At 24.5% G+C, this 25,292-nt stretch overlaps 1 protein-coding gene across 3 annotated transcripts in view; it reads left to right on the top strand.

The window, feature by feature from the left end:
- Positions 1 to 25,292, top strand: part of LOC107173681 (uncharacterized) — a 447,370-nt gene that overhangs the window by 116,791 nt on the left and 305,287 nt on the right. For all 3 annotated transcript variants that reach the window (XM_089225025.1, XM_089225024.1, XM_015524309.2), the window contains exon 2: positions 16,122 to 16,304. In XM_089225025.1, coding sequence (XP_089081151.1) covers positions 16,223 to 16,304 — 82 coding nt within the window. In that variant the 5' untranslated portion in view covers positions 16,122 to 16,222. The remainder of the gene's footprint in view (positions 1 to 16,121; positions 16,305 to 25,292) is intronic.

Below are 25,292 nucleotides of genomic sequence, written 5' to 3'. Positions count from 1 at the left end.
AGAATGACAGAGATTTACATAATTCAGTTTAAATTTATAATTTATTTGTTGGTACCTACCTAAACTATGTAGGTAGGTACCTTAAAAATATTTGTAGAAACTTTAATTATAATTTAATATTTATGGTGACAAAATACACCGAATTTATAAAAAATCATTTATCAAGTAAACTTATTTCAGATTTGCTAGAGTGAAGTTTTTTTTTATAGGATTTTGATTTCAATTTAAAAATATGACAAGCTAAAATGGAATATTTTTTTCTCTTTATAAAATAGTTATAAATTATCTTTAGTTATTAATTTTATTGCATTTTTTGTGTAATTTAATTAATACCAATCTACAGTGAAAAGGTTTTTTGTTTATTAATATTTAGTAATAATATTATATTATGTTCTTTGAAATAGTTATATTATATTAAATAAATCATTATAAGGGTATATCTGGATGGATATATTTTATTAATATTTAATTTCTAATTTAATTAGATAAAAAGTAAATGTTAATTAATAATCACATATTTAAGTAGGCATCAACGAAATAAAAATAAAATTGTACTTCTATGTATAAAAAACAATCTTTTTAGGAAAAAAATACTCTAAAAATTATTGTTCATTTTTTTAAATTTTTCTGACATTATTACTCTTATTGAATGAAAATAAGTTATACCAAATAGATTAATGTAAATCTTGTAAACTTTCATTTTGTTATAATAATTCGGGATGCTTAGTATTTCCTAAAACTTTTTTGTATTATACTAATTAAACAATCAGTAACACAATTGAAACCCGCAAGAACACTAATGGGTTTTTTTAGAAATGATTTATATATATTATATATAAATATAATATTTATAATTTTTTTTAAACTAAAAATTAAAATTATTTCTATTGAATTACAACATTCATATTTATAAAATAATTCTAAAGCTTGAGTTTATGTTTTTTCATTATTTATTATTCAGAGAAGATAACTAAAATTAAGTTTTACGTATAATAAAATTAAACATAGGGATATTTGAAAAATGTATCTGGAACACAGTCCAATTCACTATAAATCGTTGAAATTAATCCAAGTACATGTGCAAGCGGAAAAGGTAAAGAAATAAGGAAATGTTATAGTATGAACTTGTTTATTATATTTTTGAAACAGGCGGAACAAAAATAAACTGATAGAGTGTTTGCACAGGACATAGATAGTAAGGAAATGGATAGGCAATGTCTGTAACAAACATATAAGTACTATGTTTTCTGTACGAGCGCGCAAGAAAGAAAAACACTTTCGACTTACAACGGTGATATTTTATTTGTGGTATTTACTTTGCCATAAGTTTTCTTATGTGAATTTTAATACAAATTATAACTCTAACTGTCTGATATGATCAACACATATTTTTATTCATGAACAACAAAAATTAAATTTTGAGATTTTAGGTTACTTAAAAAAAACTGATACCTGATGAAATTGTTTACATTGAAAAACATTAAAATTTAATCTTACGGGATAAAGTATTTGAAATGCATAAACACTGCCAATCTTTTTACAGGAGTAAATAATAAAAATACTTTGACTAAAATAGTATACATTCATTTAACAGGTGATTGTAATAAATTATCTTTATAGCATAAAGTTGCAATTCTTAAAATATTTTTACAGCAATTTAGTCATATGCCTAGCCTATATGATACATTATAATAACACATAGTTTTATTATGATAAAGAAAGATCCACTAAATGCGAAATATGCAGTATAATTTTTTAGTGGTCAAACTACGGAATGTCACAAACCAAAAAATAGCTAAAAGAATATAAAAGTTCAAACACCTTAGATGCAACGCTGAGACCCAAGCCTGAAAACAACATAAACATATTATAATTCTTATAAGAAAAACAATACTATTAAATTAAGTTAAAAAAAAAAGGAAGTATAATAATTATGGCCTATATTTTATTTTACATCAATAAAAAAATTCTTATGTTATATACAACTTTAATACTAGTAGAATATATAAGAACAGTTATAATTATTTTGGGAGTAATTTTAAAATAATAATCATAAATAAGTTATTTTTTACGTTTTTGAACTGTTAATAAAAACATTATTAATATAATAATAATTTTTAAATATTCATCGTGTATTATCATAATAATAGGTCTTTATATAATTTCAAAATACATTGTTTCATTGTTCATTACTTATAGTTTAATAAATATGTATATTATATTATAATATTTAATTTAATTTCTTACAAAGAATTACTGGGTATATTTCACTGAGAAAAACACTGCGTAAAAATATATTTACTGCCACGAAGTAATAACTAATAGTATTATAATTTTTTAACATTCAAGCTATATTTTATTAATAAAAAAATAAAAACAAGTCTAACACATATTATCCTATTTTATGTATCTAAGTATTACATAATGGTTAGGCAAAACTTTGTATCTTAATGATGTAAGTAGAATTGTTAATTACTATAGACTGCATTTTTGTTAACCACATAATTAATCACATAATTTATTCTGATTAACAAGAATACAATTTAATATAATACATTTTTTTAAATGATTAAATATTGTACATTGGTTTTAATAACAGTTGTCACAATACAAGTACTCATCAAATAAATATAACTAACTACCGGACGCTAGTAAGTGATTGCTGATTATTGATTATACACTCATATACATGTATACATATTTATACATAATATTATTATAAATTTACAATACACCATCAATGGTAATATAATTGTATAATAAATATTTATTTAAAGACAATTCTTTTCTTTTTAACATATTATACTGAACTCTAATATTATATTATCCATAAATTTAGTATTGGTTGGTATTTATGTCATTAAATTTATTTTAATTTTGGTAGTGTAGCAGGTATATTAAAAATTGACCGAATTAGAGCAAAATATATCAAGTGCCTCAAACCAAAATACTTTTGGTTTATACACGTTGATGGTACCTGATCTAGATTTTTATGAAACCTCAACTTTTCCTTTTTCTTGGTGGGTAGGCGGTACGTAAGTTTTTTATTTTTGTGGGAACACCAGATGGTCCAAAATTAGGTTCATTCGTTTTGAAATAGTTTCTCTGAAGTCTGCTTCGTATTTTGAAATAACAACACTGATTTTCTGAAAATAATTTCATTTTTTTATTTTTATGGTAGTTTTTATTCATATACAATGGGCAGCGATTACACTAGCACAACAGCCAGGCCAGAAAGCGAGCTGCCACGTTTAGCGTAATTACACGACGGTCCAAGTGCACCGTTCTATTTACAAAGTAAGATATAATACGAGGGATTACACAATTTAGGGAACGGGGTCGACCACAGGCAGTGTGTAGCTGTCAATAATGACTCCTGCCTGGAATTGGACCCGGGAATGGTACGCTTATAAAAGCGACCAAGGGATGGTAAGGGGGGTTCCGTTAGTCATAAGTCCGGGCACGGTGAATGACGTCTTTCGAGCTTCGATGACTTAGCAGGTTTTGTGGAGTAGTTGTCCGGTCGCTGATATATTGGATCGGGTGGGTCGGCGAGCCCGGTATCACTGTTATATTATAAGAAGAATTGGCCGTGGAGCTTCCTGGCCCGTGTCAAGGGTTAGTAAATATTCTAACGAACTATTTACGTGTTATTGAAAGCTTGTTACCGGAAGATGCTCGCCAAGTGATGAAATCGGTTTTCTTGATTGGTCGACACGGGTGGCTTAGATTTGTCGCTGCTTACCAGGTAGTGAGTACAACTTGTACAGACAATATGTGTGACGATTTACAGACGGGTTTGTACAAGGAATCTTGCTGTGCTGTTGATCGTCGATTTGGCTGGCATCGATATCATCGAATGTTACTAGCAGCTTGTTGGCATTTTACTAAACTGCTCTTCGGCGTTTGGTCACTCCGGTTTTCTTCTCTTCTTCGAGCGGTTTTTGATTGAAACTGGATCGAAGATGTGTTGAGAAGAATGTTAGAGTAGATGTGTCTGTATTAAGCGGATGTACCGATATATATATGTATATAATATACCTGTTGGATGATAGAAACCGGTGCAGATTGTTCGAAATCTCCTTTGATTTGATGAGGGATAAAGGCATCGTTGCATGATTATTGTGACCTATTTGTTTCGCTTTTCACTCACCAAATCATTGAAATTTAGTAGTCGAAAACTCGCTCTTTTGGTTGTGTGTTACTAGCCCTATGTGGCATGTACGTCATTTCTTTGTCATATCAAGTTATTTGGTGATCTTGATAAAGATCTTTCTATGTCGTTACATGGTGTAATCGTTACAATTTCTTCTGAAATCATTTTATATGCCTGGTTCCGTGCATATTTGTTTTTAAAAACTAAAGTAAACTAAAAAATAAGTTATTAAAAAATGTACTTAAAATAAAATTAATACATTATAAGCACAATCACATTGATCACATTGTTCACTATTCGTGTTTGGGAATAAACTGGCATACAATTACCTAATTGCATTAAATTTCTGTCCAACATGTTGGACTACATGCAAGTTTGAGAGTGAAAATACTTGATTTGCATCAAATTTTGAAAAGAAACTAAAAAAAAATGCATGGTTTTGACGAATTTTTGTCAATATTTGAACTTCAAATAATAATTGCCTAACCTAACTCAAATGCTAATAAAAAAAAATTGTGCTTATGTATTCTTATAATTTTTTAATCACTATAAGAATAACTAATGAGGAACTTTGTTTTAAATTTTAAAGTATTTTGATTGGGCCAAAAAAATTTTATCGACACTTCAAAAAAAATTTTCAGAAAAATTGAAAAATTTCATTCGTCTATAAATATCTCAAATAAAGTCAAAATATTTCGAAAATTAAATCATGTAAAGAAAATGCCAATCTAAATAACTTGTGAAATTTTTAAGTATCTACGACTTATACTTTTTGAATAATAACAAATATTTAAAATCGTTTGAGGATAAATCGTTATCGTTACGCTATTTCGAAAAAATTTAAAATTCAAACGCACTTAAAATTTTTCCTATAATGATGTTTCAAGTTTTCTCCATAGCTAATTGAAGGAAAACTAATGGAAAACGTTGTGTTTTATTTTCTTAGTTATGAACACAAAAATTTTTATGATTTTTCAATTTCAAAATTACTTGCAAATTTTCGCGTTTTTGACAGATTTTGTAAATATTTGAACTATAAACGCTTATAAAAAAAAATTGTGACTAACGATTTTTAATTTTTTTAGCTACAATAAGAACAACTCATAAGGAACCTTGTATTAAATTTTCAAGTTTTTTTGGTCATCCAACATTTTTTTACCGACACTTCAAAAAAATCGAAAATTTCAGTAGTCTATAAATAACTTTAAAAAAGTCAAAAAATTTTGAAAATTAAACTGTATATAGATAACACTTATAACACTAACATAAACATTTGGTGAAAATTTCATGTATTTACAGTGATTAGTTTTTGAATTACAACCATATAGAAAAATAGAATTTTTTGAAAACTGTTGGAAAATGTTTACTTTTTACTTCCATAATGCACCAAGGATATTGAATTTTACATCGGAAACCACCCCCAAAGTTTAAAATTAAAGCATTATTTTGACTAGTTATGCTGTATACAGACACCAAAAAAAACACACATCATTGTAAAATCAATACATTCATCACTTCGTTCAGAATCTAAAATATAAAATTATATTAATCAACAATATAGATTAAAATATGCATCAAAAAAATTATATAATCGTTTCCATACAAATTGTATAATCATATTTAACCATGTATCCCGAATCAAATGTGAATTTATCTAACTAACAGGTTATTAGTATATAATTAATCATATCCAGTTTTTGAAATATTAAAATACTATTTACTTCTCATATTATATACATAATAATAATCAAAGAATTATATTACCACACGTAGATATATATTATATATACAACCCGATGTTATCAGAAATTAATTCATCAACCAAAATATAGCACGCTGTATACCTAGCTAAATTACATTTTTACAAGCATGACTATAGATTTATAATATTTTTTAAATATTTAGTTTCCAACACTATGAAAATATTTAAAAGTTTTTTTTTGTTAAATATTTTACTTTTTTTCTTGTATTATGTTCAAAATGTTGCAACATAGATATATAATGTTATTACAAGATTTTTAAAATATTAACATTATAATTTATATATTGTAAGTAGTAATTATTTACTTTATGCCATTTAAAATAAACATTATTGATTATAAGCGAGTAATGAAAACATATACAGGATTAATAAATAAAAATTTAAAATATATTATAGCTTTTGTGTGTAGTTATTATATTTATCATCATGGACGTTTTGGAACCTTTCAATAGGAATTATGTCCTTAAGCGGCTATAGTAATAGGTATCTGTTTTTTGTTAAGGTCCCGAGTATGTAGTTTTTAGTTGTGCCTAAAAAATATTTATATTTTTTGCTTTGAAACCATTTATAACTTTATTATTATTTTTATAACTTTATAAGGTAAATCGTAAGTGTAAATCATATTAAAATGGGATATCTAGGAACTTATTAAAAATAAATATAATAACAAGTGTTTTTAACTGCATTTATTTTGTCAAATTCAGTTAAATATTTTTTTTAATATACTACGTTGTAACTATTGAATTCTTTTGACTTATTATTTTTAGTTACATAAAAAAATTATATTTATTATGTTTAGAAAAATGTATGAAAATTCCTTAAATATTTAGGTTGTGTTGAAAAATATTACGAAATGTATTCATACAATTGAATTATAAATCAATTAAAAATATAAAAATACTTATCTAATATGTATATTAACATTTAGACGAATAAAAAATAAATTATCTACCGTAATATAAGATTTGAATGATAATAATAAACTCTTGCATAAAACAAAAATTAACATAAATTAATCTGTACAATACAGTAGGTAGTCATATAAAAATAAAAAATATTATCAGGTATTATCGATTTAGTGTCGTACTTTTGCACACACGTTGGAAGTTTTCATACTTAATACCACTACAAGGATTCATTTCAAAATAATGACTTTTAATACTAGAAAATCTATCCAGAAAATGTATTTGATCGAAACTCAACGAAGTTTGTTCTATATTTTATATATCTCTGCATTTTTCTAAAAGGAGAAACAACTGATATAGACAAATAAAAAAACAAGTTAAATAATAAATAAATATATATATATATATATATATATATATATATATATATATATATTATATATGTATTTTAGATGTTCCAAGCTCGAATTTATCATTTTTTCGTGGTTCACCAAATAATATTTAATATTGGTACTAAAAACTTCCACGTCTAATTTATTTAGTTCCTTTCAAAATGCTTAGTTTGCGTAGCTGGAAAAAATAATAAGAAATTCGACTAATAAATTTGTGTTTATTCGTGATTTATAATAGTTCAAGCAAACTTTCGCCACAAACATTTTCTTTTATCTTCATCGTTATTACCACCGGGATAGTTTTTGGCTCTTTCCCCAGCAATGACTTCTGTTGTCCGTAACTGGCACGCCGAGAGCAAGTTTTCATGATGCGATTACTGAAATATCGTCTGGACAACTTGAATTGTGGTGAAAAAAAAATATATAAACATATAATTTATAATATATTAAACAAGTAAACATAAAATAAAAAAATTAAAGAGTACCGTTTTTCGTATTCTATGAGAGTATTTCACCTTAAATTAGTTTTATTTTTTTTCATACAATTATTTTTATTATGATAATTTGCCGTTATATTCTCGGAATATTATTAATCTAAATGGCATCATAATAACGTCGAAAATTCGTATGCTTGTTATGATAATATTATAGAACAGCACTTATATTTAAATATTATTATGAATTTATTTATTTTCTTCATTCTAAGAAAATTGTGTTATTCAACACATAATTTATTCTCAAAATCCTATACAATTTACATATTTGACTATAATTTGTAATTGACAGGAAACATATAATATAATCTATTTAATAATTATAAAACGTTTGATTATGATTCGATTTTAATACAAAAACATAAAATTAGCAGCCAAATATTTTTTAATACATTTTAATTCATTTATACTTATTAATATTATTATACTGTCACCTATTATAGTAGTTGAATAAATAAATTAAAGATATCAATATTTTCATTGTTCAATAAAACAACATACTATAATATAATATCAGGTAATTAAATCATTTTATTTTCAATATTAAACTTTTGCTAGATAATATAGTCTCATAAACAACTGCCATTTCATTTTCATAATTTTATTGTTGATTAAAATCTAAATTTCAATAATATGAAATGTTGTGAGTACGACTATAATTTAATGTGAGTTCATATAATTTTCATAAAATGTAATTAATTAAATTTATAATGTGTAGTTATTTCCAAAAATATATGCTTTAAATAAAATTTGATCAATTTATTTGATTTTATTAGAACTAATTTATTTTAAAGCATTTATATAATAAAATATAAAATAGCATTGTATACCATATTATTGTCATATTATTTTGTATTTTTATTTCTTCTCCACAGGTACCTATTTTGCCTACACGATACGCCGTGTCTAGAATAAAATATATAGAATAAAATATGGTCAATATTTTTTAACTTTTTTTTTAAAACTATAACATCATACAACATATTATTAAACTATTATAACATTACATAAAATGTGAAAGTTCAAATGGTATCTCTATGATAATTAAATAATGAATTAAAAAAAATATGTAATATAGTGTCTTATAATTTTTAAATCATACATAATATCTATACATTAACCATGTTATTTTACTAGGTAGGTACATATTAATAATTTAAACCCCTTCCAGATGTGTCATTAAAGATATTTTATAATAGAATACAATTTATTCAATATCCAAGTATTTTAAATGTGTGTATTTTGTATTAAGTATATATTATATTAAGATTAAAATAAAGTATAATCATCTATTTCCTCAAAAAATATACGAAAATTGTATTCATAACTTATCTATTAGAAGTAATTTATAAAATTATTTTAAAAATCAATATAAAGTGTTTCAACACATTTATACCCAGTACATAATGTACATGAGATGATTCACTATTCTTTGTTTTTGTCTGTTGTTCTGAAATAGAGAATATTATAATAACATAGAAGATATGACCAAGGTCAAAAATATGTAAACATAAATAGTATTACTGTATATCAATTTCAAATATACATCATAGAATATTATCACATGATAATATGAAAAATCATAAAATTATAATAATATTGTTAGTTTTATACAAGGAGAGTTTCTATATTAAAAATATTACAAAAAACTTGTCAAGTTTGAGAATGTTCACCAAATAATGTTTTTGCTGTTATATATTTTAATGTTAAACTAAAATTGAATTCTGTTAATAACATTTAATACAACAAATTCATATAAACTTTAATTATTTAGTTAGAAAAACAACTTAAATTCCCATATAAATATTTATAGGAATTGTATAATATAATATATTTTTAAATTTTCTGACAACTATTTTAGTAAACTTAAATATACTTTTAAATTTTAAATATATATTCAACCCGTATTTCAACAACGTAATCACATAAATTTAACCATTTAAATATGCTATCTATATTGTAAAAATAAATATTATTAGTCGTTCATACCTGTCAATAATCAAATTGATGTTAGTATGTTACGCGAGTAGAATTTATTTTAACATAAAAAGCAGAATAATTTTATACATTTTATTTTAATTTACTGAAACGTGACTATTATTATGTTAATGGTTAACCTTTAAATTAAATTTGAATTAAATTTTAGTTTCACTAATCAAAATTTAACTAGGGTCTAATATCAATTAAATTAACTATGTTGGTTTGTAATCAATGCAAAAGAACATTTTTTTTTTTTTCAAACAACTGTATTTTTTGGTGAAATATTTTGAATTGATATAGATAGTAAAATATAAAAGCTGTTTTTCTCTGCAATAATTTTTCAATTTGAAAATTGAAAACGTGTTTCTTATCTTCCAGTATTTGTCAAAACATTTTTCAAAAAAAAAAAAAACAGTTACTTTGAAGAATAATGAAAAAAAATCACTCCCGATGATTTTAATACCATTGTTTTCTTTTGTAAAAGTTTTACATTGATTTTTAACTAAACGATACTTATCATTTAAACTCTAACAATTCATGTGCTTTATTTTTTTTTCATAAACCAATTGACGATTAATCTTTGATGACCAATGATTTACAATCATTACTTCAAAACAACATGCACATACTAGGTCTGTATTAATTATTTAAGCACGAATAAACTATAGTTAGGAAATATATCTTAGCTTTGAATGAAATAATCAAGAATGCGTTACTAATTAAATAAAATACATTGCAATTATTTTAAACAATGTAAAATTGTAATAACATTTTTTTTTTAGATCAAAATTAAAATTTTTAAAACAATAATATCCACATTTATTTGAATAATTAAATACCTTACTTTAAAATATATAATATATTATTTATTAAAATAATTTAAAACTATATTAATTTAATAACTAAAAAATATATTTAATAAGATTCTAGTATTAAATCTTATCTTTAATTTGTTCTTTTTTTTTAAAATTAATTATCATAATATTCTATCTAGTATTATTACCAAAAAAAAAACTGCAATTATCAATATTTCAAATCTAAGAATCGATCTTAGGCTAATAATTTCAATGATATATTTCTTTACGGCAAAAGTGTTATATTAAAAATATATATGAATAATTTAAAGCTATATATTCACAATTTCATGAATAATATAATATTATTAGTGAAATTCACTTTAAATGTAAACAATTAAACACATTTCTAAGATCCATAAGATATATCATATATGTAAGGAGCAATATAATTAAATTCAAAATTTTAGAGTTTTCAAATATATGTATTATTGTATCATATTTTCCAATTACATTCATAAAGGAAAATACCATGACTTTATAATTTATTTATTAGCGTTTAGTATCATAATTGATATAAATTATTCTCAGTTTCGATTCCAATATTAAAAAATGTATAGTCTTAAACATATTTTACTGTACTATTGTGTAATACAAATATTACAACAATAATATCTTCATTGAAATAAAAGACGCCGGATGGATAAATCACAACTAACACTTTCTCGTCATATTGTACTTTTTAAACAAAATAAAATCGTCCAATCTACCTAATCTAACATTCTAACCTAACCCATATAAATATTGCATTTGATTTTTCATTTCATAAAAATGACTCAATATTTTACACAGAAAACATTTCCTTTGTTTTTCAATCTAAATCCACTGTTCTGGTTAAATATTTTCATTTATGAATTCAATTGTAAGAGTATTGAATACGTATCTTTTTAACTTGGCTATATTTTACAAAAACCATGTAACAAAAATACAACAAAACATAATAATGCTAAATGGTGTAAAAAATTATGTCATGGGAATTAAATATTTATAATATTATGTAACGTAAACTTCTTGAATTTAGGGAAATATAAGAAAAAAATAAGAACAATAAAGAATTTAGTGAATTATCTTATGTATAATATTCGTCGATTTCGGAAACGCACTTAGGAACTCTACTAAAATGTTTCAATGACTAATTCAGTTACCACTTTAATTCCATCATAACAATAATAATAAATTTAAATATACACCGTGATAGCAAAATATTATAAGGCCCTGAAAAAACATCTCTTGGCACGATAAAGAATATTTTGAATGGTTTTTTTTTTTTTTTTTTTTTTTATCAAAAGCAATTTAAACGATTGTCACGAATGCGGTGTTCGCATGTTGATGATCTTATCGTCAGCTAGATCGGTTCAAGGCGTCATTTTCACAAACCATAAGCAAGAAATGAACGTTTCGTTTTTTCATTTCAAATGCAGTAAAATATAACGCGTTTCATTTTCCGATATTACATTTTAGTCACGTAAATCGTTCGTATGGCAATACGTAATGTTTACATCGTCGGGATCTGATGTAAATAGTTACATGCTTGATTGGTGTCGGTTATCGGCCAACACCAATAACTGAATAGTATCAATCACCACCACTGACGCAAAATATTAAATTCTACTTTTATCATATTTTCTTACAATCAAAGTATAATTGATAAAATAGTTCCACGTGATTAATTTGTTAACAGTTATATAGGATTCGGTCATAATTAAATTAGAATCCGGATGGAATCAGTTAAGTTACAATAAATCTAATTTCTAATCAATTAAAGTTACCGTTGATATTTCACGATAATAATTATTTACCTATTTAAAAGAAACAGGTAGATGCCTTAGAGGCATTACTTACTAAATACATTTTCTCGACCAATTAATGCAAAAAATGTACAGCAATAATTATATAAAATAATTAGTTATATTTAGCTAAAAATAATTGAAATGTTATACGACTCGACTTTTAGATTGTTCATTTTGAACTAATGTCCACTGCAGCATAGAAATTATTATGATACATTATCATAAACTATCTACCATAATATTATCCTAGTATTTAAAATACTAACATATGATTTATTTTTATTTTAACTAGATGAATTATACATGAATTTTATTTAGAAAGACGGCAATGATAAGAAATACGAGTACAAAATATAGTCTCGGTTCAGTGGGAAAATGCCACAAAAAATAAAAATATTTTATTTATTACCTATAAAATAAAAATAAATTATTGAAATTGAATTATACTTAATCTTAAATCAAACAGTTTCCTTAACAGATGGTATAATAAATAAGAGCCACTATATACGTAAAGAATTATAAAAAAACAAATATGTTACATATTATTGCAGAATATAGGAATGTTGTAATGGTATATAACATAAAATACACATACAATGAACACTAACACCTTAAATTTAAGTATTAGACTCCTCACTTGTATTTGTGAAATTATTGTGAATTTTATGATTTATAAATAATTTGTTCCTATTATTTTTATTTTTACCATGAACCATGATAACACACTATTATTTAAAATTGTATACAGAATATCATTTTATTTTAACAACTGAAAGTAATTAAACGTAACATATAAATTAAATAATTAAGTGAGAGAAAATTGTATCGATTTTAACATTTTTATTTTTAGTTAATATTTAACTAATATTGATATAAAATAAGTTTTTATTATTATTTGAATACCTATTATATAACTACACACAAATAAAATATTCATGCAAATAATTAAAAATAAATGTAATGCATATAATATTAATTAATTGTTTTAGTATACTAATTATAATTAGTTAATGTTTGGATTTTGGGTGGAAATACGTTTAAATATAAAAATGATAGGATAGTATTATATTAAACAATATTGGTGGTTATTTGTTTAGCTTGGCTCAGTTCTGCACAAAATTATATTGTTACTAGTTATTTAATAATTGTATTAGTTAATTTTCTTTTATATTTAGACAATTAACAAATACATACAAAAAATATCAATAAGCGCTTTAAATAACTTTAAGAAATTTGAATTAATGCAATATATTTTTTTTGGTCTGAGAAGAAATTTCAGAGACAAAACTTTGAATAATTTACTAGCAAAACATAATTATTAGTGAAACCCAAAGTGTTACAATACAAAAAATATATTTTAATATTATTTTAGTTGTTTTTTTTTTTTATTTAAAGACTTAAATTAACAATAATTTAATAGGTAATATTTTATTTAATATAATGAATCATTTTTTGTAAAAAAAGTAATTTAGTAGGTAAATACAAACAATTTATAATCATATAGTTAAAATACTTTAAAAAAATAAAATATTTTCACCCGATAAAATTTACAAAATGTGAATATAAAGTGACCACCATTCACAGGAACTCGTACTAAAAGATATTTACCCATCTTGCAGTATGAAATAATTGAAATATTTTATCAATACGGAATATTATAAAAGTATTTAAGATACCACACATGTTTGGCTCTGAATATTAAGCATAACATATAAAGCATGACATATGTGTTGTATTATATATAATAAATATAGCTTATACAACGAACATCCTTAAAGTTTATAGGATAAACATATTCAGTGAATTGGTTCCAATATAACTAAATTTAAAAAACCATGAGAGACGTAAGTCCACTGTCACTCCCATAGTTTCGTTATTACCCGTTTATTTTTTCGTCGAAACTTGTAGCATATTATTATTACTTACTGACACCTGCCAATATCTGCCAATACCTGTAAACATAATATGCAGTCAATATATGACAATATCTGTTGATATTTGCTTCTCTGGGTTGGTAACTAGTGATATTTTCAGAAACTTGTTTGCGTCAATCCAACGATGAAACATTAGCCGAAGAGCCAAGTAATTTATTCGATTAAAGCACTAAATTACATAAATAATTTATGTGGTTGGAAATAAATGAAAAATGTAATGTGACATATTATTTCTTATTTGTAATACGTAGTGAATACGATAGGATGTATATTCTTAAAGTCAAGTCATGGTTTTAATATTTTTATGATATAATATATAAAATCTGAACGTTTCATGATTGAACAACTTCACCAAGTAGGTACCAATTTTATAGAAACGCCCCGTATATCATTATTATGGTATAAGAGTGCCTCTGTGTGACTAAGTTTAATGGCTACATTTTTCGGTATACTGTTTGTGGCGTTATAAACGATATGGAAGTAATATTATTATACTTCGTGGTTATAAATATTCATCAAAAAGCAACTTACTTACGCTTGTAAATGTTACCACTACATACAAAATAACGCCTACAAAACGTGAAACATACAGGAAAAAACCACCACAGATATAGTAATAACACATAATTTTGCTCATATCGAGACTTAGTACAAAGTATAATAATATTATAATTATATTAAAATATCCCATTAATATTATATTAATACACTACTATACATTTGATATCTCTTGCTGATCGGTTACTTATGTTGCAATAAAGGATGTTTTAAATGTATATTTTATAATTTATTGCAATAGATTTTGAGGGCAGGTATGCAATATAATATGAAAAACGGTATTTGAACATTGTGTTGTCAACTAATATACTGGAGATGCATTATGAACTTAAAAACGATTCAAGTTTGATTAAATTTAAATTAGTTATTTATACTTCATAAACTTAACAAAATACAAAATAGCTTTTTAAAATAACATTTTAATATGATGGTTATTGGTTATATTAGTGTTATACATATATAATAAAGGATATGTTCAATAAGGCCTTATGAGGATGGACTGGAACCGTTTTTATTTCTAACAATTTTTCAAACTCTTGTGAAAAAAAAATTCAAAATTAAAATCCCAAGAAAAATTGTTATCTCATACTATAACGTATAGTAAATTTTTTATTCAATGTTCACTCTTGGTCTCTTATTGCGTTCTATATAACATACAGGTATAAAGTGTTAATATTGCCCCCAAGTTATTGATTGTATGAGATTATAAATGAAGAATTAAAAAAGAAAAAAAATATTTAAATATTATTCTCATACTATCATAATCCTGTAGCTATTATATAAACTGGACTGAGTTAACACTTTGAGAATATTAATAATTTATGGTGAAAATTTGTATTTCGAGTGCTGATAATAAATTTAAAATATAATGTATCAGTCATATTTTGACAAGTGCTTTGTTGTTGTATTACAGTTAAGAAAAAAAAAAAACATTATCAAGTTCCATCGCAACCTTTAACGATGACATGGCTTTTAAATGTACACAAAAAAGATATGTGTCCATTGTAATAATAATAGCTGCAAACATTACATTTTTTTTTAATGCATACAACGTGAAGAAAAATATAATTACATATGCCTTGAAACCGTGATGTTTAGAACATATTAACGTCATTTAAACGTGTTAAAAACTTAAAAAATGTTTATTTAAATTTTTATACAATGTGATACCTGAATGAATATTTTTATTTTTTTTTTGGTCAGGGAGGTGAGGGAAAATGATTTTTAAATTCAATATATGCACTCTTCCTCACCACCCAAACTTCACAATATTATATAATTTTCCTATGATTTCAGATCTCGTACACTGTTGCTATTCGCTATGCCAGTGGTCATAAACAGTTCCAGTGGTCGTCGCATAGCGTGAAATCAGCCTACCAAACTTATCAACGTGCATAATGAGGCCGTTCGTGGTCGGGGTAGGATTGGCACTGCTGCTGGCCATAAGTACGTTCCGTGATGTCATATGCTTGCAAAATGGTAAGTAGGAAATCAGAATCATTAAAATAATGTGTATGTAATTAATCACGTGTATTTTCTATTCAAAAGCAGATATAAACGGGTGCTTGGAAGTTTAGGAAGCTTAACGATCTCCTCCTTAAAAAAAAAAATCACAATAGTTATGATAAGTGATTATTTTTAAAAATGGTTCCCAACCATTAGGTAATCCCATTAACTACTGCAAAAATACAAAATCTGTAGTTATATGCCACCACTTTAGGTAATCATGTTGTACTCAAATCACAGCATTGGAAAACGTAGTTGTGACATATATTTTGTAAATTACTATTGTTTTATTATATCGTTTTAACAACTTTTATTTCCAATGAGTATTATGGTGTTTATATCTTAAAAACAACTTTAAGCCGACGGCAGTGATCCAAAAATAAATACACATTCTTACTACAAATAATTAAACAGATTAATTATTTTTATCGACTATGATATATTTAACATTTTTAAAAAGTTTTATAATAATATTTTTACTAGAAAATTTCAAAAAAAATTTTAATTCAAACATTTAAAGAGACTTATTTATTTTCACATCTCGTACGCGCCAATCCTGGCTCAGTTAATGACAGAGGAAAATAGTAAGCAACATGCTAATCTTTAATTTAAAAATTCAAAATCTATGATCAGTATTTCTCTCTGTTTTTAATATATAACATCTAAGTGCACGTTTAGTACGCATTAAAATGCATATAGAAGAAATACTTCTTAATTAAATGTTGATTTGAATTTAATTGTATCATCATATTGGCAGGTAGTTGGAGTAATTTAGGTACGGGTCCACCTACTTATCTTACAAACGTTATTTTAAAACACTTTTGAAAATTGATTTAAATGAGTTATTCACCTTGTATAACATTATCGTCGTAACATTTTTACAACAAAAAATTGTCAATAGTTTGTATTAATAACATGTGTAATAGGTCAATAAATGGCAATTTATGTATTTATTAATAAAAAAATTGTATTTTTTGTGTGTTTATTCAAGTGTAATTATGTAATTATGTAATAATGTAATTACTAATTATGCTATTATAAATTCTAAACAATAGATAACGAAAATAATTGCTATAATTATTTACTTTTATTTGAAAGTTTTGGTTACGGGATATAAAAATGTCTGAATACAGCAGTGGTGGCGAGGTAATAATAAACCAGTACCAATTAAAAAAATATATAAATACCAACTCAACGTATCTTACAGGATATCCCATCTAATTTCCGTACTTGTTTTTGCATTATTACGAAATATTATAATATAGAACTCATGAAAAACATATTGATGAACTTTGGATAACACTGGAATTAGTGAAGTATTGGCGTTAAAACAATTATAGATAATATCGAAATCAAACAATTTCAAACAATTCAAATATTATTTTTTAACTCGTTATTTTTTAAATAGCAAAGATTATTTGTTTCTAATATTTTGATTATTCATTGATATTTTGACGTATTATATGTAAAAACTTAAAAAATTGTTTGAATAGGTAACTAGTTGGATGATTTTATACTTCGTGTTCTCTTTAAAACCACTGCAGAACAAGTAATCACTATTCTCTGAAATTGTATATTTATAATAAAAATGTATATGATGTCTTAAGTATTTTTGATAAGAATAATATATAATGATGGAAAGATCATAAATGACTGTATACAATCTCAATAGACGGAAACGTAGGGTTAGTTCGGTATGCCACCGTCGGCCGACATTTGATTTGGCTTCCTCGACGAATTCTGTAAAACAAGTTGACAATAATATTATTGACAGTGTTGCACTATTCTTTCATTTATTTTATACCCATTTTATCATTCGATTTTTAATATCCATCGTGGATGAAAGTGTGACCAGAAAAAAAAAACTAAGAGTATTGGTACTATTTGTACATGAATACGACCGTGAAGTTCAGTCGACCGGAATTTATGACGAAATCCGTAACGGTGCAAGAATTAAAAACGACCGTTGGTTTTTGTTTTATGATACTTTATTGCACATTTTAAAATAATATATTACTGCAGCGTGGTCTCATCCCAGGCCTATACTACATTCATGAAATAATAACGCATGTTTATTATAATAATAATATTAATGGTATTTTCTTTTTTTCTTTTTGCCATGTCAGTTTGACAAAAGATAAAATTAATTATTTACTCTGAAAAAGTAAACGTCGGCTCGGCTGGTCTTATATTATATTGTATAATTTATAGTCATAGAGTGAGTGTATATGAATATTAAAAATTGTATTCACACATTGGGAAAAATCATAAAAATCATAAAAATATACAGGGTGATTCACCGTGCCTGTGCTAACCCCGTTTTCCTTTTGATAATGCATTTATTCAAATTCAGATTTTCTAAATTAATAAATACACTTAATGGTTGTGTTAAATTTTTTTTTTTTTTTGGTGAATTTCGATTATGATATGTCATAATGTTAAAAATGTACAGTAGAAAAAAGAGGTTCTCGTTTAAAAAAACCGAAATTTGTATATCCACAACATTTTTACTGCTTAAATAGTACAAAAAAATATCAACAATTAAAAAATATGGTCTTAAAATATTTTTAAATGTTCCAAAAATCAGAAATTGTTTTATAACTAGGTTACTGAAGAAAAAAAGAAGGTTTCTGTGCTTGGTGAATCGTCCTATATGATTATTTTGGGCGTAAAATTGTTTCCATAAATTTAAGGGGGAAATTATTGAAAGCTAACGTCGTTCTTTTACATCAATACCCACATTATTTATCTTTCAGGAAGGTTCTAGAGTACCCCATTATTTCTTACGACTGACTTCTAGATGGTATACGTGTAAGGGATTTACGTGGAAATAAATATATGATGGCAGTCTTGCCACGTCTTGAAATACCCTTTATTTAAGTATGTATGATCTCGAATCCTTAGCCATGGTTATATTAATGAACTGCTGTAAACCACATAAAATAAATTTGCCTCAATAACGCTATAACTTTTAATAATATTCATAAATTTGTGGTTCTATTTGAAATGTATTCATATTACATAAATATTACACATATCAGTATTCATCTAATTGTGTATAATTCATACCATATAAATCCATATGACGATACGTTATTAAATGTTCATTATTTTATTAAACAAATTATATTTCATCTTGCAGTTCGTTACAATTCAAAGTAGTTCTTCTTTTATCATAAAAATTACCAACTAAAATCTGTAGAGATATACATTCTTCGTCATCAATCATCATCGATTAATGTTTTGTATTAATTAAAAAGTCTAAATTACATCCAATGGTTCTAGTGTTTATTGAATAAATAATTTTTCAAAATAATTTGAGAAATATTGTGATGATTTTTCTGTTCGAATATTATATTATAGTATATATTCATTCATATTTTTAACCGTAATAAAACAATTAAATTACAATTAAGTTAAATAAATGTATGCGAATCCCTCTCCAGATATTTTATAATAAGTACAATAACCAAGATGTAAATGTCAAAAAAATTCTAGTGCTTTAAAATATGTATCTCGCGTCAGTATGAACGTGACGTGGTTTTGGGAAAACATGGTACTATATATATACGTTTTTTAAATCTGGACACCAGATTTGTTCGTTTTCTAACGTTTTATAAGGAATATTTTATCATTTTATTTTAATATAAGGTATAACAGATAATATAATATGTAGGCATGGAGTGATTTATGTTGTTTTGGAACGGGTGACACACAAACCTGAGCAGTTTAGGTCGGACGTAGGTTTAATCCCAGTCAGGATTAAATGGTCCCGCTCAGCGACGTACAAGTTTTGATTTAATACGGTTTGTGTTCTCTTTCTGTACCCTGAACAAATCTTATACTATTCCATGTGGTTGAAGAGCGAAAAATGACGCAGAAAATGATTCACATTCAATATAACATAAATATTATGCGTCGTACGTTTATTTCATTAGATACTTAAATTAATCGTATACTCAAATATTTACGTTCATATTAATATAATATAAGCATAAGGTTCAGATCAGAAAAAAATGTACATATTTGAATATTTTACGGTTATTAAATTGTTGTTATCAATCATGAAATAAATTGTATACAAAATGTATTAAGTAAAATTAAAATAAAGTAAAACGAAGTATGCTCAACAAACATAATATTAAATACCTATATAAATAGTTTTAACTTCAAAAAAATACTTGAAGTTGTATTAATTTATTTTTTTGTTGTTGTTGTTATTATTTTTTAAATTCATTGCTGTGTGCAAATATAATATGTAATGGTTTTACAATGATGTGTTTGTTTTTCATTGTGGAACATAAAAATCGATCAAGTCTTCGAAATATTAAAAGAGGGTACTATTAGAAAAGACAGTGTGTCTCTGTTCAGAATCATTATTCGTATTCGTGGTCTTTATCATTATGTTCAGTTTTAGCAAACTTAATACTATGATGTGGTGCATTCACCACAATGTTTTAATTTAAACACAATTAAATTTTTGATCATTAATAATATAAAATAAAAGGGTATAATATAAACATGTCGATTGAGATGTTTAAGATTACGATATATTCAAGAGAGAACCACGTAAATACAATTTGCTTTTCGATAAACTTTCTTAAACATTTAAATCATGAAAAGGCCTTAACTATATGCCTTACAAAAAAAAAAAAACTTTAAAACAAACTTATTTAATTATCTGAGCTACTAAATTATAAAAATGAGTATAGCCAAGATTTTTAATCAAGTCTTATGTAATCATTTAAGTTCGGTAAAAATGTTCCAAAATAAATTCAAACGGTGGTTTTTTTAATTATTCTGCATTCTAAAAATTCCGTGTATTTTTCAGTAAGTTCAAATGCAGAAAATGTCGAAAGCAATTTTTGTCTAGAAATTGATTTTTTATTTAATACTTCTGGAAATCGTCAAAATATTTAGTGTATGATAAGTATTTTTACTATTAGTAATAATGAGTTTAACATAGAATAATTCTTTATACAATTATTATGAATATTTTATACACAGTGATACATCAATCATGCTCATGTATAATTTATTCAAAATCTGTTTTTTGAAATTTTTAAATATATTTATAGACCATGTTTTTATATTCACGAGTATAAGTATCCTTTGGATATAAAATCTTCTGTTCTTTTTCAAATAATAACCCCTTTTAAACCGTAAATTGATCAGTGGATAATTTTTCTGGAAAATTTGACATATCAGAATTGAAATTTTTTCAAGTATATTTTGAGTTGTTTAATTTTTTGTTCAATATTATAATGTATTAGGTTGACAATATGGATGTGTAATAGTGAAACATGGTAATTTAGTTGTTTAGAAGGTTATTAATTGATTGATGGTATTTTGGGATATGGGAAATAAAATTTGTATTTAATGAATATGTCGTAGCACCAGTTGCGTTTGAGACGCCTCAGAAGATATTCTGTGATGTTGAAGTTATGAAGGAGAGGAAAATTGAGAGATATGCTAAATAATTTGGTATTTTTAGTATTAACTAGATTTGTAACACAGTGTTGATGAAGGGTAGAACCGGTAGAAGAGAGTTAATGATGGATTAAATTCATTAGGTAATGTGAGGAGCAAGATTTTGTTATTTTGGAAGTGAATTGTAAGTGTCTGGGGGAGGGGTAATTTTGTTTGACATTGACATACGTACGTTTTGTAATTGTTGGTAGCTGATTGTTGTTTGAGATGATTTGCTTGATGAATTGTTTGATTTTTTTTATTGAGCCTTTCATGCGTTTTATATTGCAAGTCAAATAATGAAATAATTTTTAATAGAATATGTTTGTTTAAATACATCATACTTAATATAATTTGTGATTAAGAATTGATCAAATTCATATATAACGACTAAATACTATTTCTAGAAGTAAATTGCTCGTGGTATTTTAATATTTCACATTAAATTGAGTATATTAATAGATAATATAATTTGTTATAGTCTGATTAGATTTAAATGAAATTTATCTAAAGTATTTTTCTGAAATACAATTTTTGTATACTATTTCTTTCTTTAAAAGCAGTATTGGAACATTATTGTTTTAATATTAATTGCTATTTATTTATATCCTATATTACTGTCACTACTTATTCGATCATTTAGATAATAAAAATAATTGTATTCACAATATATGGTTGTATAAATCTATAACACTAATTAATATTCACGGAAAAAACAATAATCCTATTTATTCTTATCTTTTTTATGTTATAAATTTATAATCAATACAATTCTTTCATTGATAATAATTTAAAGTATAATAATTAAAATAAATCATAATAATTCTAAATTCATCGCTATATAGTTTTTCTTGTGATTAAAATCTTTAACACTAATATATTTGTTCACTTCAGTTGATATTAACATTGTATATTATTGATGGTAAACGGGCAAAACATCGATTAATCATAATTTGTTTGTTGTGTTGTAAAATTGATTTCGCATTAACAATTTTTCATTCTTACCATCTATTTACAAAGAAAATATTTAAAAAATGTATATTCTTTGACGTTCGTTGGGGGAGTTAATAATGTTTATACTTCTTTATCTATGGAAAATACTTAAGATAACATTTGTATATTATATGATGTAAAAATTTAGTATTATTAGATTAATGGTTAATTTTTATATAGTTAATTATTATAAAGAACTGCAAGTAATTTTAGTCAAATAATTAAAATTCTTACAAAATTTAATACTTATGGCCTTAGATCATATACAATAATATGATCTAAGCTTATGGCATGTAGTTATAAAAATAATATCGTTTATCATTTATAATATTAATTGAATTATAGTATACATTTTTTTGTTTTTTGACGAAGAAGTAGAAGAGGAATGTGTTGTGCAATTTTTACAGAAACACAATACAACTGACAATCCATTAATAAATAAAACCCCAATACAACTTCTTATTAAGTAATTTTCTAAATATTTTATTGCAAATTACTGAACTAATATATCACCAGAATTTTACTTTTTTTTTGGTGAAATAGTTTATGATAAGGATTATTTCAATTTTTATAAGTTCCAAGAAATGTCCTTATTTAAAATATACTTTTTAAAAATAACATAGAAGAAAATTAAATTTTTATATTCATCATTTATTATCATCTATTATATTTTCTAAATTATATTATTTTTACTATTCTTAATTCTCTAAGTTAACTGAAAACTATTGCTATCTCAAATTATTTTTTACATTAATAGGTACCTACATATTTTTTTTTTAAATTATAAGTGTTCTTTCGGTCTATAACTGAATAGCAATATTGTTTCACTTTTTTTATTTTTTATTTTAATTTTAAAAGATTTCTTTTCATTATCTATTAAACATAATTTTAAGTTTTACACTATGGCTTGGTAGAGACGTCTATGGGAAGAATGATCACATTATTTTGTTGTGCTTTCTATTGTATTTGTTGGTTACTATTTTCTCTCATTCTTAATGTATGAATATGGGAAATAAGGTATCTATTGTTTGAAATTTTTCTTGTGCATAACAGCTTTGTGTGTTGAGTGTTTTTTTTTTGTGTGTGTATAACAATAGGAAGTATAAAAATCCGTTCATAAAAAATTAATTACTTATAGTATTTTTACTGAAAAAAGTTTAATATACTCTTAAAATATAATTTAGTTAGTTTAAGCTATAAAGTTGAAAAAATGTAGAAAAAAGGTAACCGTACTGTTGTACAGAATATAGTGTATCTATTGTCATTCAATAGTAAAAGTCATACTAAAGGTGTATAGGTATGTTAGATTTATTTCCAATAATCGTTAGATACAAAAATGTATGGTGTATAATTGTTGTGTTTTTCCCCAGTGATTTTAAAAGTATTGGTATTTGTTATTTTAGACACAATAATACGTATCAACTAGATCCAATTCACTTCCAATGACCAAAGTTGAAAATCGAAGCATGTTCATTGCCATAAAAGGTACCTAATGACTGATGACAGACACAAAAAATAAAAATAAAACCCATCATTATAAAATCAATACATTCTCTTCGCTTTGCTATGCTTAGAATAAAAAAATATATTTTGAGTCCATTGCACTATATACTGAGTTAAATATTATTATTTATGTGTTGATAGCAATAAAATAATATCAATTAATAATAACAATAACTATATTATGATTTAATAAGATATGTATTTAGAAATGACTAAAAAACAAAATCTAAAAAAAATCATAGTAATGATATTATTATATTTTTCATTTTATTGTAGCCAATTAAACAAATTTATATTAGATGTTTGAATTTATGTTGTAACATGCATTTACAGAGAAATACATTTTTTGAATGTTTAAAAAAAAAACATTATAATAAACGTGTATTAGTTTTAAATATTTATGAATTTTTATTGTTTAGACTTTTATTATAGATTTTGGGTAGGTAGTTTTAAACATCGCTGACTCCTGAAAATAATATATTGATTCTATTTTTAGCTGACCATACTATTTTCTTCACACAAGTTATAAAATATCTAACTAAATATATAGAATTATTTATCAAACTACTATGAGTACACTGGATCGTATGTCATAAAGGTTAGTCGAGATTTTTGTCAAAGTACGTTTTCTCAATTTACATGCAGATCTATGTTAGCGTAAGAAGTGTTACGTGCTTATATAATTTTCAGAATTTGGCTAATCGTATTACCTATCATATAATTTGACATTGTTTTCGAGGAATAAAATCAAATATTTCAGACTTTAAAAGAAAAAAAAAATTTATAAAATAAATCATTTGTATCTGTAATATGATATACCTATAAAATATAAATAATGTAAAGTTTAAAATAATGACTAAAAAATATTATCTTAAATTTTATAAATTAGAAATAATTGTTACACATAATTTTAAAAGTTTAAATTTTATATTGACTGATAAATACATTATTATAACATCGTTAGGCTACGATAAATAATAATCATAGGATACTAAA

Source organism: Diuraphis noxia, unplaced genomic scaffold (genome assembly GCF_037042655.1).
Source record: "Diuraphis noxia isolate RWA-SAM2 unplaced genomic scaffold, SU_Dnox_SAM2 contig0003, whole genome shotgun sequence".
NCBI classification, from domain to species: domain Eukaryota; kingdom Metazoa; phylum Arthropoda; class Insecta; order Hemiptera; family Aphididae; genus Diuraphis; species Diuraphis noxia.
The sequence above is the reverse complement of the archived record's forward strand: the minus strand, read 5'-3'. Positions and strand labels throughout refer to the sequence as shown.